Below are 14,430 nucleotides of genomic sequence, written 5' to 3'. Positions count from 1 at the left end.
TGCAGACCTGCCAGCAGGGGAATGCATTAACAAACTGATGCAGCCCTCATCCAATGACATTTCCCAGCCATATATATAGGATCAGGGAGGCCTCAATGTTGATCTCATACAATGGTCAGTAAGCTGCCAAATTCAAGTGTGGCTAGGTCAGCAGACAAGACAGGGAGGTATTCTTAAAAGAACAGTAACACAAAAGAATGAAAGTGTTTTAAAGTAATTAAAATATATACAATTATTTATATAAACAAGCTGCTGTGTAGCCATGGGGGCAGCCATTCAAGCACAGGATACACAGTAGATAACAGATAAGTACTACTATAGTTTATATAAACAAGCTGCTGTGTAGCCATGGGGGCAGCCATTCAAGCACAGGATACACAGTAGATAACAGATAAGTACTACTATAGTTTATATAAACAAGCTGCTGTGTAGCCATGGGGGCAGCCATTCAAGCACAGGATACACAGTAGATAACAGATAAGTACTACTATAGTTTATATAAACAAGCTGCTGTGTAGCCATGGGGGCCGCCATTCAAGCACAGGATACACAGTAGATAACAGATAAGTACTACTATAGTTTATATAAACAAGCTGCTGTGTAGCCATGGGGGCAGCCATTCAAGCACAGGATACACAGTAGATAACAGATAAGTACTACTATAGTTTATATAAACAAGCTGCTGTGTAAGCATGGGGCAGCCATTCAAGCACAGGATACACAGTAGATAACAGATAAGTACTACTATAGTTTATATAAACAAGCTGCTGTGTAGCCATTCAAGCATAGGATACACAGTAGATAACAGATGCTTCTGCAGAATCCCATTGTATACTACAGAGCTTCTGTTATCTGCTGTGTAACCTGTGCATTTTCTCCTTTTTCATTCTAAATGGCTGCCTCCATGGCTACACGGCAGCTAACTACAATAGTCTTTCTAAAGCAAATGCACACACTAGACTCCCTATTATATGCAAAAAAAGTGACACAAAGTTCAAAAGTGTAAAAAAATGGTAGTAGAACAGGGAAGTTGCACACACATAACAGAGGAAAAACCCCAGAGCCAAGTGTATTTAAAGTCAGTGAACATACCTTCTCTCCAGTCATTGCAAAGGGGGCATTAAACCACTGCTCGAAAGTGCTGCAGCTCTTGAATATGGTTGGAAGCAGGAAGTTGAGAAGAGCCCACAGCTCAGGAAGCTTGTTCTGCAGTGGGGTACCAGTGAGAAGCAGTCGCCGGGGGGCTACGTAGTGTGTGTTCAAGACCTGTGTCAGCTTGCAGTGATGGTTCTTCATTCGGTGGCCTTCATCCACAATCATGTATTTCCAGCGGATCTACAGGGGAGAATAAAGAGCCATCAGATAGAAGCCGGGGCCAAGGTTTGTCTCGTGTCTTCTGCACAACAAGCTAGAAAATTACCTTGGCTAGTATTTGCTTATCTTTAATAATATACTCGTATGTAGTGAGGAGGACGTTGAATTTCCCGCTGCGAAGCATGGGAACAAAAGCACGTCGAGCAGCAGGGGAGCCCTAGAAAGGGAAAGCACATTCATGAATTGTTAAAAAAAAAAAAAAAAAAAAAATCATCCAAACATCTCATTATCCTTTATATATGCCAGCATAATGCCATTACAGAAAATCTCTTAAAGGATAAGTAAATATTTTAAAATAAGTTAACATAAAATTGATGAGGGAGCTATTCTAAGAACTTCTGTAATTTACATTAATATGAATGGATTGTTACAACAGCGCCACCTACTGGTCAGTTTCCCACCAGTCTGACAACCCAAGTAGTCAAGGAAGTTGTCAGGAGAAAGAAAGAGGCTGCTCTGATGTTCTACTGCTTAGGAAAGACGCAAGAAAGGAAAATAATTAGAAACTTAAGCAGAAGCAGCCTCTTTCTTTCTCCTGACAACTTCCTTGACTACTTGGTGGTCAGACTGTGGGAAAAAGACCAACAGATGGCGCTGTTGTAACAAAATTCATACAGATCAACAGCACATGTATCAATTATCTTAATTCCAAATATATTAATATCTTGGAATAAAAATATAAATAGTGAATGTAAACTACAAAAGTGCTTAGAATAGCACCCTCACCAATTTTATATTCACTTAAATTTAAGGTTTACTTATCCTTTAAACAAGTTGAATCTCAAAACATCTTCGTAAATAATTTTCTTATGAAAGATTAAACACATACGTTTTTTTTTTTCTTTAACTTTACCTTGTAAGAAACTTTAACCACAGACGGACCCCACTTGTCAAACTCATAAACCCAGTTGGATAAAGTCCTGAAAAAAAACATAAAATAAAGATGGAAGGGGCAGACATGAACATGTAGGAGTCTTATAAGAGCCGCCTGTCTGGCAGAAATTTTAATAAATCAATAAATGTGATATAATGTTGCTCTATAACAGTGTGAAGTTATGACAGCAGAGTCTGTGTGTTATTTCATCATTCCTTCACTGCAGTGCTGTGAGCTATTGATTTCAAAGGAGTTTAAACTACATCACTTTAAATATATTTGATGGGGGTGCTGCTGACTGCAGAGGCAATATACAGTTACAAAGATGGAATCGCTACTTGGAAGCACAGTCTCTAGTATAAATTAGAAAAGGGATTGTCATGATTTTGATGTTTTTATTTCTAAATTACACTGTTTACACTACAAATAATTCACTCTACAATATAAGATTTCTTTCCTGAACCAGCAAGTGTAATTTTTAGTTGTAATATTGGTGTGTAGGTGCATCTCAGGTAATTTTGCCTGGTCATGTGCTTTCAGAAAAGCCAGTAATTGATGGAACTGCTTTCTGGCAGGTTATGGTTTCTCCTACTCAATGTAACTGAATGTGTCTCAGTGGGACCTGGATTTTTACTAGTGAGTGTTGTACTAAGATCTACCAGGCAGCTGTTATCTGGTTACCTTCCCATTGTTCTGTTGTGAGGCTGCTGGGTGGGGTGATCTCTCTGCAACTTACAGCACAGCAGTAAAGAGTGTCTGAAGTTTATCAGTGCACACGTCACATGACTGGGGGCAGCTGGGAAACAGACAATAGGTCTAGCCCCACGTCAGATTTCAAAATTAAATATAAAGAAATCGGTTTGCTCTTTTGAAAACGGATTTCAATGCAGAATTCTAATGGAGCAGCACTATTAACTGATTTGTTTTGAAAAAAAAAAAAATAAAAAAAAAAAAATCATGTTTTCCCATGATGGTATCCCTTTAAGCAAGATATTGGGCACTTACGACAGTGGCACAATGATGAGGAAGGGCCCGTTGATGCGCTTGTGTTCCATGAGGTATGTAATCAGAGCAATGGTCTGAATAGTCTTTCCCAGGCCCATCTCATCAGCAAGGATCCCATTCAGGTTATTGTTGTAAAGTGAGACCAGCCACTCCAGGCCCTTAATCTGAAATGGAAAAAAGTGTATGAATGAAACATTGGCCAAATATATAGAAATCTAACCACAAAAAATCTGAAGGAAACATTCTCCCAGCTAAATTATCTGTATCACAGACACACCATACTACCCTCCAACCAAGACATCTGACAGAAGGCCTCAGTATGTGCGGCCAAACTGCTTATTGACTCTTCTCTTCAGCATATACAGGTATGGGACACATTGTCGAGAATGTTGGGGACCTGGGGTTTTCCAGATAACTGATCTTTCCATAATTTGGATCTTCATACCTTAAATCTACTAACAAATCATATAAACATTAAATAACCCAATAGGCTGGTTTTGCTTCCAATAAGGATTAATTATATCTTCACTGGGATCAAGTACAAGCTACTGGTTTTTTTTTTAGAGAAAAAATTGAATAGTTTTAAAAAAAAAATTGAATTATTTGATTGCAATGGAGTCTATGGGAGAGTGCCTTTCTGTAATTAGGAGCTCTCTGGATAATGGGATTCCAAATAACCGATCCCATACCTGTTCTACAAATTCTTATAGGACAGTGCTGTGCTAATTTTTCACTAGACAACATTTTGAAAAGCTATCATACCGAAAAATCGGTCAACATCCCTTTAAGCTATAAATGGAGTAATTAAATAAAGGTATAATGGCTTGTACGCTACAAATATCCAAAGTTACCTAGACGTTATCTGAGAAAGGTAGAGTGTGACAATGAAAAGGAAAGGCAAAGATCACTACAAGCATGTATATAAATATATGCATATTATATATCCAAGGTACAGTGTAGGCGTCACTCACTTGATACTGTTTCAGGATACCATTCACTAACAGGGACGACTGCTTCTCCACCTTCTCGCTTACTGCATGCGCCACTGCATAGTAAGACTGGAGACCACGGATTTCCATTTGGGATATACCATACTCATCATCCACATCCTGCCGGGCATTACTAGGAGGAAACGTACAAAGAGCATTGTGTTACTCACAGCATTCTTCATTTGCCATCACAGAGCTTCCCTTTAAACCTTTTATGTCCCCTGCAGAAGTTGATCAGATACCAGTTGGGTTATTGGAGCAGGGCAACTTCAGCCTATTTATAATACATTTAATGCAGTTCCTCTTACCCTCCCATATACTCACTCTATTAATTCCCGGGCATAACCCTCAGGCACATCATAGCTGTCTGGGTCAGTGATTTTTTTGGTCTCATCCACAGCCAGCAAGGCAGAGACTGGAGGCTGCTGTTGTTCTTCCTCTTCTTCCTGAGACACAAAATTATCAGTTTTAACAAACAGTTATCAAAACAGATGCTCTTTAAGGCTACAAATATATTATAATTTGTTATTGCTCATCTTTATATTCAGGCCTCTACTATTCAAATTCCCGGCTCATATTCAAATCAATGCATGGTTGCTAGGGTAATGTGGGTGCCAGCAACCAGATGGCTGAAATTGTAAACTGGAGAGCAGATGAATAAACAGCTAAATAACTCAAAAACCACAAATATAAAAATTGAAAACAATTACAACTTCTTTGAATATCACTCTACACCAGGGGTGTCCGAACTTTTTGCAACGAGGGCCAGATCTGGCTAGGTGAAAATGTGTGGGGCCGAACATTCAGCCTAGCATTCTTTGAGCCATTACCATCATTTAAATAAGGAATGGCGTAGCAGTAATATTTGGGCACATTAGTGAAATGATCTGCCTAGAAGTATGCAAGAGCAGTGCGTTACTACGTGCCAGTACGTGTCTATTACTTATACCTTCAGTACACAGGCAGCAGCATAGACCAAGTGGCAGATCATTTCACTAACATGCCCAAATATCACTGCTACGGCTACAAGATTCCCGACTGCACTGTGCTGGCGGGCCACATTATTAATTTCATGATGGAGGTTAAGGCCCGGTGTAAGTTTGAAAACGGGCCACAATTGGCCCCCGGACCTGACTTTGGACTTGCCTGCTCTACACCATACTAAGCTTTAAAGGTAAACAACCTCTTTAAAGCCCCATATTCCTGAATATATGGACAATGGAGGCAGTAGAAATCTAAACCTTACCCCTGTCCTTGAATACAACTTACCTCTTCTTCCTCCTCTGATCCACTCTCCTCACTATCAGACCGTGGTGCAACTTCATACCTATTAATGGCAAAGTAATTATTAGAAGCTCTGTTGCCAAATAAAATGCCATGGCCACAGCATTATGCTTTTATCAAGCCCCAAACATACCCAGGGTTCATTTCAAGCCACGCCTCCAGCTGTCCAGCCTTTGGTGCATCAGCACCGATCAAGATCTTTCCACTTTCCACGTGGATCACTTTGACTGGGAGGTCACTCATCTGGCTGGTCTCATCCAGTGGCTGAGATACAAACAAGATACACAAGTTAGTGTGTCAAATCTTCACTGGAAAGGATATCCCCTACTACACACTCACAGAGAGGGAGAGAGAGAGACTTTCCAACATTCCCCTGGTGAAAACAGGATTTTTTTACTTACCGTTAAATCTGTTTCTCTGTAGTCGATAAGGGGGACACAGGGAACGATGGGGTTAAGCTCCATCCTCCGGAGGCAGGACACTTGAATTATTTAAATTGAATGGGCGTGCCAGAGCAGGCTTAACCCCTCCCACTGAACACAGTCTTCAGTTTGTTCCAAAGCCGCTAACGGGAACTATATACATAACAAAAAACTGGCAGAACAGATAACCAGGGGAGAATTCAGTTTTGACAAAAGTCATGGTCGACGGCTCGCCGACGGGCGGGAAGCCCTGTGTCCCCCTTACCGACTACAGAGAAACAGATTTAACGGTAAGTAAAAAAATCCTGTTTTCTCTGCCGTCTCAAGGGGGACACAGGGAACGATGGGGACTTAACAAAGCAGTCCCAACACAACAGGGTGGGGCCGAGCCTAGACCAATAATGTAGAATTACTTAATCACTGAGTGTAACACCTGCCGTCCGAGAGAAGCCTCGGCGGAAGAAAAGGTGTCAACATGATAAAATTTAGCAAAGGTGTGCGTGGAAGACCAAGTAGCCGCCTTGCAAATCTGCTCTAGGGAGGCAGAGTTTCGCCACGCCCAGGAGGCCCCCACCGCTCTAGTGGAGTGGGCCCGGATACCGTCTGGTGGACTCTTCCCCTTTACTCGATAGGCATGTTTGATTGTCTCTTTAATCCAGCGAGAGATGGTCATCTTAGATGCTGCCTGACCTTTGCGTGGGCCAGAAGGAAGAATGAACAATGACTGGGACTTCCTGAAGGGCTTGGACCGTTCAATGTACCAACGGAGGGCTCTAACCACATCAAGGCTGTGTAACCGACGTTCCTTGCTGTTCTTAGGTGCTGGACATAGGGACGGGACTACTATTTCTTGATTGACGTGGAAAGATGAGACGACCTTGGGCAGAAAGGTCGGGACAGTTCGAAGCACGGCTTTATCTTTATGAAAGATCAGAAAAGGTGGATTGCAGGAGAGAGCGCCAAGCTCTGAAACTCTTCGAGTGGAGGTAATAGCCATAAGGAACACCACCTTCCAGGTGACCCACGTATCGGAGATCGAGCTCATCGGTTCAAAGGGGGGATCAAGAAGAGCCTCCAAGACTAAGTTGAGATCCCACCCCGCTACGGGTGGTTGGAATGGAGGAGCAATGTGAGCAACACCTTGAAGAAATGTACGTATGGCATCTTCGTTGGCCAACCTATGCTGAAACAACACCGACAGGGCAGATACTTGGACCTTGAGGGAGCTAGTCTTCAGACCCATCTGTAATCCGTATTGAAGGAAAGACAGGACTCTAGGAATGTTGAGGTGAGTGAAGGGGAGTTCAGCAGCCCTGCACCATGTACAGTAGGCATTCCACACCCTATAGTAAGACTTGGAAGATGAAGCTTTACGTGCCTTGAGCATGGTAGGAATGACGTCCTCTGTTACACCCCTGCTCCGCCAGATGGATGCCTCAACAGCCACCCCATCAATGCGAAGAGACCTGGATTGTGATGCACTATTGGGCCTTGCTGTAGAAGGTCTGGTCGGAATTCCAGCCGAATGGGAGGCGCTATTGACATTTCTTGGAGGTCGGAAAACCATGTCCTCCGTGGCCAAAATGGGGCCACAACTATCACTACTGCCTGGGACATCTTTATCTTCTTTAGAACTCGTGGCAGCATAGGCAGAGGAGGGAAGACATATGCTAGCTTGAAGTCCCAGAGCTGAGTCATGGCATCCACCCCCGCGGCTAGAGGATCTCGGTAGCGAGCGAAGAACCTTGGCACTTTTCGATTGAGTCTGGACGCCATTAGATCTATACTTGGACGTCCCCAACTCCCGACAAGTAGGTCGAAGGCCTCCGGGTGCAATTCCCATTCCCCGGAATGCAGCTGGTTCCGGCTGAGAAAATCCGCCTTCGTGTTGGTCACGCCTGGAATGTGTATCGCCGACAACTTCACTGCATTGCTTTCCGCCCAATGCAGAACTTGGCTGGCCTCCGTCAGTGCCAACTGACTCAGAGTTCCGCCTTGGCGGTTTATGTATGCCACTGTGGTGACATTGTCGCTCTGTATGCGAACAGATTGCCCTTGAAGTTGACTCGTCCACTGATGAAGTGCTAATTTTACTGCCCTCAATTCGAGGATGTTGATTGGGAGGCAGGCTTCTTGCTGGGACCAAAGTCCCTGTGCTGACTGATTGTCCCAATTCGCCCCCCAGCCCTGAAGGCTGGCATCTGTGGCTATCACCTTCCAATCCGGGGTTGCCCAGGACTGGCCCGTGGCAAGATTCTCGTGGACCAGCCACCAGCGGAGCGCCTCTCGAGTGGTCTGTGTCAACCGAAGTGGTCGTGATAATGCTCCCCCCTTCCAGGTGGAAAGAATGTTGGCTTGCAGGGGACGCAAATGAATCTGTGCAAATGGAACCGCCTCTATGACGGAAACCATCGTTCCCAGAACCTGCATCGCCTTGCGAACTGTAGTGGTTCGGTTGGATAAGAGGGATTGTACTTGACTCTTTACTTTGGTCTGTTTGTCTGTTGGTAGACTGACAATCTGCATCTCTGTGTTGAAGTCTAGTCCCAAGAAGGTCATTTGGCGACTTGGGTAGGGGTTGGATTTCTTCCAATTGATGGTCCACCCGAAATCCTGGAGCAGGAGGACTGCCTTGTTGAGATCCATCTCCGCCTTCTGCGGCGATGCGGCTGTCAGAAGAAGATCGTCTAGGTAAGGTGTCACCGATAATCCCTGGAGTCGTAGGGTCGCTGCAGTGACCGACATAAGCTTGGTGAACACCCTGGGAGCTGACGACAGGCCAAAGGGAAGAGCTACAAATTGGTAATGTCTGTTCTTGAACGCAAAGCGAAGATAGCGGTGGTGAGGAGGCCAAATTGGGACATGCAAATAGGCGTCCTTGATGTCCAGAGACATCATTAGTTGATTCTGTTCCATTCCCCGTATTACTGACCGAAGTGTCTCCATTTTGAACCGTACATGTCGAATGAATTTGTTGAGACCTTTGAGATCTAACACAGGTCTGACGGTGCCATCCTTCTTCGGAACTGTGAAAAGGTTTGAGTAAAAACCGGAGAATCTCTCCGGCGGAGGAACGGGTACAATGACTCCTGTTTGCGCCATCTTCTCTATGCATTGCAAGAAGGTTCTTGACTTGGCAGGATTCGACGGGACCCTGGACATAAAAAAGGTTCTGGGTGGAACAGATGTTAAATCGAGATGGTATCCCTCCGAAACAATTTCGTTCACCCAAGCATCTGATGAGTGAGAGATCCAGACCTCCCGGAATCGTAGAAGCTTGCCCCCGATTTTTTCTAACGATTCCGGAGGGGGTGCCCCGTCATGATGACGCAGGCTTGTCAACTGATGGCTTGTTGTAGGCCTTGTTGTTGTTCTTCCATGATGGACGACCTTTCTCGTTACCTTTGGAACGGAAGTTGGAGCGTTGAGGGGGGCTATGCCGCCGAGAGAAACGTCCGGTTTGGCCACGAAAAAATTTCCCTCGTCTATGAGTTGTGGACGTGCGCCCTCTGGCTTGGGGGAGAAAGGTACTTTTACCTCCAGTAGCTTGGGAGATAATTTTTTCGAGTTCCTCCCCAAACAGTCGTTGCCCCATGAATGGTAGTGAAGTTAAGGCTCTCTTAGAACTTATATCGGCCGACCAGCTTTTGAGCCATAATGTTCTGCGAGCTGCTATGGATAGTGCCGAGGTGCGCGCGGTGAGTTGCGCGGCATCTAAGGTGGCGTCGCATAAGTAGCTTGATGCCTCTGCAATAGTCTGGGCGAAAGGTAAAAGTTCATCCCGAGGAACACCTTCCTGAATGTCTCTGACAAGGGACTCCGACCATGCCAGGATGGCCCTGGACACCCAGGCTGACGCTAGACAAGGCCTTAGTGTAGATCCAGCTGAGGAAAAAATGGCTCTCAGAAAACCCTCCGACCTTCTGTCTGAAGGATCCTTAAACGCTGCTGCGTCAGTGACAGGCAGTGTGGTGGATTTGGAAAGTCTGGACACTGGTGCATCCACAGTCGGGGGATTAGACCACTTGTCGACCAATTCTTTAGGAAAAGGATAAGACTTGGTGAACTTCTTGGTAGCCTGGAATTTACGTTCAGGGGCATTCCATTCGTTTTGGATAATACTAGTTAGCTGTTCATGGTCAGGGAAACAGGTTGACAACTTGTGTTGTCTTTTGAAAAGTGAAGACGTTTCACCTTGTTTCTTAGGCTTTTGAGATAAGTTAAGTACCTCGAGTACTCCCTTGATAATGTTATCTATGTCGTGTGGGGAATCCTTATCCCTGCCTTCTTCCCTGTCATCTTCCTCAAACTCAGAAGACTCATCTGAAGAGGGAAGTGCACCTTCTGAAGACAATTGCTCCTCGGCTGAATCATCAGAATGGGAATGAGGATTAACTGCTTTAGTTTCCTCGCAGCGTTTTCGCTTGGCACCTTTCTTAGGTTGAAGGTGTGCTAGGGCCTTCCCTAATGTATCAGCAATAGCTGGTAAACCCTGCAATGATGCCAGGGATTGGGAAAGCTGAACCGCCCACAGAGGAGGTGGTGGGTCAGCAGAGGGACCAGGTGCCGGGTCTGGAGACAAGTCTGGTGATAAGTCTTCAGCCTGTGGTTCTGAGGGACCCCCAGAAGCAGCAGCTGCCCCCTGCCCCCTAGTGCAGGATAAGCAAAGAGGCTCCTTATGGCTCCCAGGCAACTTAACTTGGCACTTGGTGCAGGCCAGGTATCTCACCTGTGTTGTGGAGGGAGCCCTTCCCCCCGCCCTTGTGAATGGCCCCCCTGTCCTACCTTCTGCCATTATAGTGTCAGTGAGAGGGGTTGAGTCGTGTTCAGTCTCGCCTGCAGTGTGAGAAGCGAACGGCGCGAAGTCTAAAATGGCCGCCGGAACGCATGCGTTTCTGCGCATGCGCGAAAGCGCGAGGGAGACTGCCGCGCCAAAAAGAAATGGCCGCTGGAACGCAGATGCGTTCCACACGGAGCGAACCGCTGCGAGCGACGGAGTTAGCCGCTCTCCCCCAAACTGACAATGGCACTGTAAGTAGCAACAGTCCAAGGACCCTCCCAGGTCACAGAGCTGCAGCAGGCAAGACAGGAGGGCATTACTATAGCCAAGGACAGGCAGGCAGCGGGCCCAGGCGGGGGGAGGGGGGGCTGGGGTTGGTAAGGGCAAGTGGCAGCAATAGGGTGCCCCCCAAGGCCAGAACCCATAAGTAAATGAGCCACTTACCCCTCACACCGGCCAGACCGTCTGCAATGAAGAAAACAGAGCAGGAAATCGTCTGGGTGGTCGGTTATAGCCTGTGGGCTAGGGAAGTGACCCCGGTGGGTTAAGTCCTCGTAGGGGGTTAACCAATGTAAAGCAGGGAACCCTGATTACGGTATCACCCCGGGTGTCAGCCAAAAGACTGACCGAAGAATTCCATGTCTGAATGTCCTTCCTCCCGGTAGCAGGACACTTAAAAAACTGAAGACTGTGTTCAGTGGGAGGGGTTAAGCCTGCTCTGGCACGCCCATTCAATTTAAATAATTCAAGTGTCCTGCCTCCGGAGGATGGAGCTTAACCCCATCGTTCCCTGTGTCCCCCTTGAGACGGCAGAGAAAAAAGAACACTCTCTCTCTCTAAGATGCCATTGCAATTTTTTCTGCTCACCTCTCCATCTGGCCCAAGTGCAGTCTGTTGTCCTTCTGTGTTCTCTTGCACCTGGAAGGGAACAAAAATGTGTTCACTAATCTACATTTAACTTTGCTCCCTTGCATTCCCCTACAGTTCCAATAGGGCAATAGCATATTTCAAGGCAATTTGGTTAGAATGACGGGGGGGGGAATTACTCCACCTTTTTCTTTTTTCTTCTCTTCTTTTCTTTGAGGGCTTGGACCGCCTTGTGTTGTCGCACCAAATCTGTCAGATTTGCTACATACTCATCCGTTTGTTGCAGGAGATAGGCCAGACGCTTGTCTTTCTTCTGATCGATCAGCTTTCTATAGCCCTCTTCATCCTCAGCCTAAAAGACATTACAAAATATATTAAAATACGTCCTGGCAAGAAAATAAATGCATAAAATGTTCTTGTGCCAGTCAAAGGCCAAGTACTAACCATGAGCCTGCGCATTCTCTCCTTCTCAATTCTTTCATTCTCCTTCTTCTGCTCTCGTTCTGTGTTGGCGTGGTAAGTGGATACAGCCTTGGTCAGTTTTTGGATCTTCCCTGTGACTGAGCGATGGAATTCCTTGAAGTCCTTGGCATGTTGGAGGATGCTGTTTAGATACTCCTAAAATATGAGAAGAAGATTTGGGTTGGCATAAGATACAGAAGTTATTTGAAGCACCAGGGACACAGTCACATTCAGTGCCACAGCAATGGAGTGTATTGTATAAACCAGAGGCATCAATAAAGTTCTACCTACACTGCAGCTTTAGCCCCACAATAAGAGCCCTAATCCCACTCCCGGAATTTTCACAGCTTGACATGAAACTGCCTTAAAGGGATTCTGTCATGATTTTTTATGATGTAGGTTTTTATTTCTAAATTACACTGTTTACACTGCAAATAATTCACTCAACAATAAAATTTCATTCCTGAACCAAGTGTACTTTTTAGTTGTAATGTTGGGTGCATCTCAGATCATTTTGCCTGGTCATGTGCTTTCAGAAAGAGCCAGCACTTTAGGATGGAACTGCTTTCTGGCAGACTGTTGTTTCTCCTACTCAATGTAACTGAATGTGTTGCAGTGGGACCTAGATTTTACTAGAGTGCTGTTCTTAGATCTACCAGGCAGCTGTTATCTTGTGTTAGGGAGCTGCTATCTGGTTAACTTCCCATTGTTCTGTTAGAAATGTGGGGGGGGGGAGGGTTTATATCACTCCAAATTTCAGTACAGCAGTAAAGAGTGAATGAAATTTATCAGAGCACAAGTCACATGACTGGGGCAGCTCGGAAACTGACAATATGTATAGACCCATGTTGATTTCAAGATTAGATTTAAAAAAATTATAAAAAAAAAAAAACCCACATTATTCCATGACAGTATCCTTTAATTCCTCTCCATACCTGGTGCTTTTGCCTCCTCTTGCGCTCCTGTTCAATCTTCTGCTGCTTTTCGAGTTTTTCTGTAATACGTGCTTCACGCAGGGACTGACGCTTGCTGCGTTTGTAGGCCTTTGCATTTAGAGCAGTCTCAAGGGCCGTGTCTCTCCGCATACAGACCACCACTTCTTGCCGCAGCTAAATAAGACACAATGTGAAACCAGTTTACAAACTTGGCTCTTGTTTATAACAAAGCCTTACACGGAATAAATTGTAATCACTTGACAAGGGAAGAACTTACTTGTCTCTGAAAGTTGAGAAGCCTTAAAGCTTTCAGCTCTATGGTAGCTTTGGTCCTTAGGTCTCCAGGTAAAGAACCAGGAATATTTTCCAGCTCCTGGATCCTGTGTGCAATTCTTGCCTGCAGCCTACAACGGAAAACCATGTTGTGCAGTTATACGAAGAGCCCATAAACACCATGTATATTATTAAATTATGATCAGAGAGTTTAGTAAATCAGAATCATATCTGTGAGGATTTTTCACATTTCAAGAAAATCTCACCTGTACTCCCGTTCCTGTAGCACCTCCACAGGATCCAGACCTCGTGGTTTCTGTATGGGGGTGATGCGGTTGAGCTTTGAGTGAAACTGTACTATGGGGGGAGGCTGAGAAGGCTGACCTGGAGACTGAGTCTGCGGGGGCATCACCGGGGAAGCTGCGGGTGGCACAGCAGGTGGGGCTGGGGAAGGGCGGCCTGTAGGCTGTGGAGGAATAAGCTTCTGGGGGGCAGTGGCAGGAGCAGCTGCATTAGCCATGGGACCTGTGAGTGTGAAATAAGATCTGTATGAAGTACCCCTCAACAAAAGGAGATTTTGTGTACTCGCCGTTAAATCTTTTTCTCTTCAGTCACTTGGGGGACACAGGGACAATGGGGTATAGCTAGTACCATTAGGAGGCAGGACACAACTACAAAAAAGACAACTGGCTCCTCCCCCACTGGCTATACCCCCAGCAGGCTGGAGAAGAGCTCAGTTTGTACCAAAGTCAACAGGATATGACATAACGAAATAAAAACTTTGCAAAAAAGCGAATAACTGTTAACAAGAAAAAAGGTAACTTGTCTGACGGAAGTGAAAGCCTCAATCCAGGGAGGGAAGCCCTGTGTCCCCCAAGTGACTGAAGAGAAAAAGATTTAACAGTGAGTTCACAAAATCTCCTTTTCTCAAAGTCAGCTTGGGGGACACAGGGACAATAGGGACGTACCAAAGCTGTCCCCTAACAACCGGATGGGAAAAAAGAGGCTTATGTGGTATCAGCCACTGCGGCCTGAAGCACTTTTCTGCCAAAGCGAGTGTCAGATGCCTCAAAGGTGTCAAAATGATAAAATTTTGCAAATGAATGGACAGAGGTCCAAGTCGCTGCTTTGCATAGCTGGTCAGCTGATGCTTGGTTTCTGAAGG

General features: G+C 45.3%; 1 protein-coding gene across 1 annotated transcript in view; it reads right to left on the bottom strand.

Annotated features, from left to right (window-relative positions):
• The window catches only part of smarca4.S (SWI/SNF related, matrix associated, actin dependent regulator of chromatin, subfamily a, member 4 S homeolog), a 43,968-nt gene that overhangs the window by 15,696 nt on the left and 13,842 nt on the right, over positions 1–14,430 (bottom strand). The window contains 14 exon segments of the mRNA NM_001171953.1: positions 1,093–1,335; positions 1,421–1,531; positions 2,228–2,294; positions 3,254–3,417; positions 4,225–4,375; positions 4,567–4,688; positions 5,512–5,569; positions 5,660–5,790; positions 11,596–11,646; positions 11,780–11,947; positions 12,040–12,213; positions 12,993–13,166; positions 13,270–13,396; positions 13,532–13,790. Coding sequence (NP_001165424.1) covers positions 1,093–1,335; positions 1,421–1,531; positions 2,228–2,294; positions 3,254–3,417; positions 4,225–4,375; positions 4,567–4,688; positions 5,512–5,569; positions 5,660–5,790; positions 11,596–11,646; positions 11,780–11,947; positions 12,040–12,213; positions 12,993–13,166; positions 13,270–13,396; positions 13,532–13,790 — 2,000 coding nt within the window.

Source organism: Xenopus laevis, chromosome 3S, assembly GCF_017654675.1.
Source record: "Xenopus laevis strain J_2021 chromosome 3S, Xenopus_laevis_v10.1, whole genome shotgun sequence".
Classification (NCBI taxonomy): Eukaryota; Metazoa; Chordata; class Amphibia; order Anura; family Pipidae; genus Xenopus; species Xenopus laevis.
This window is presented reverse-complemented; position numbering and strand designations above follow the sequence as displayed.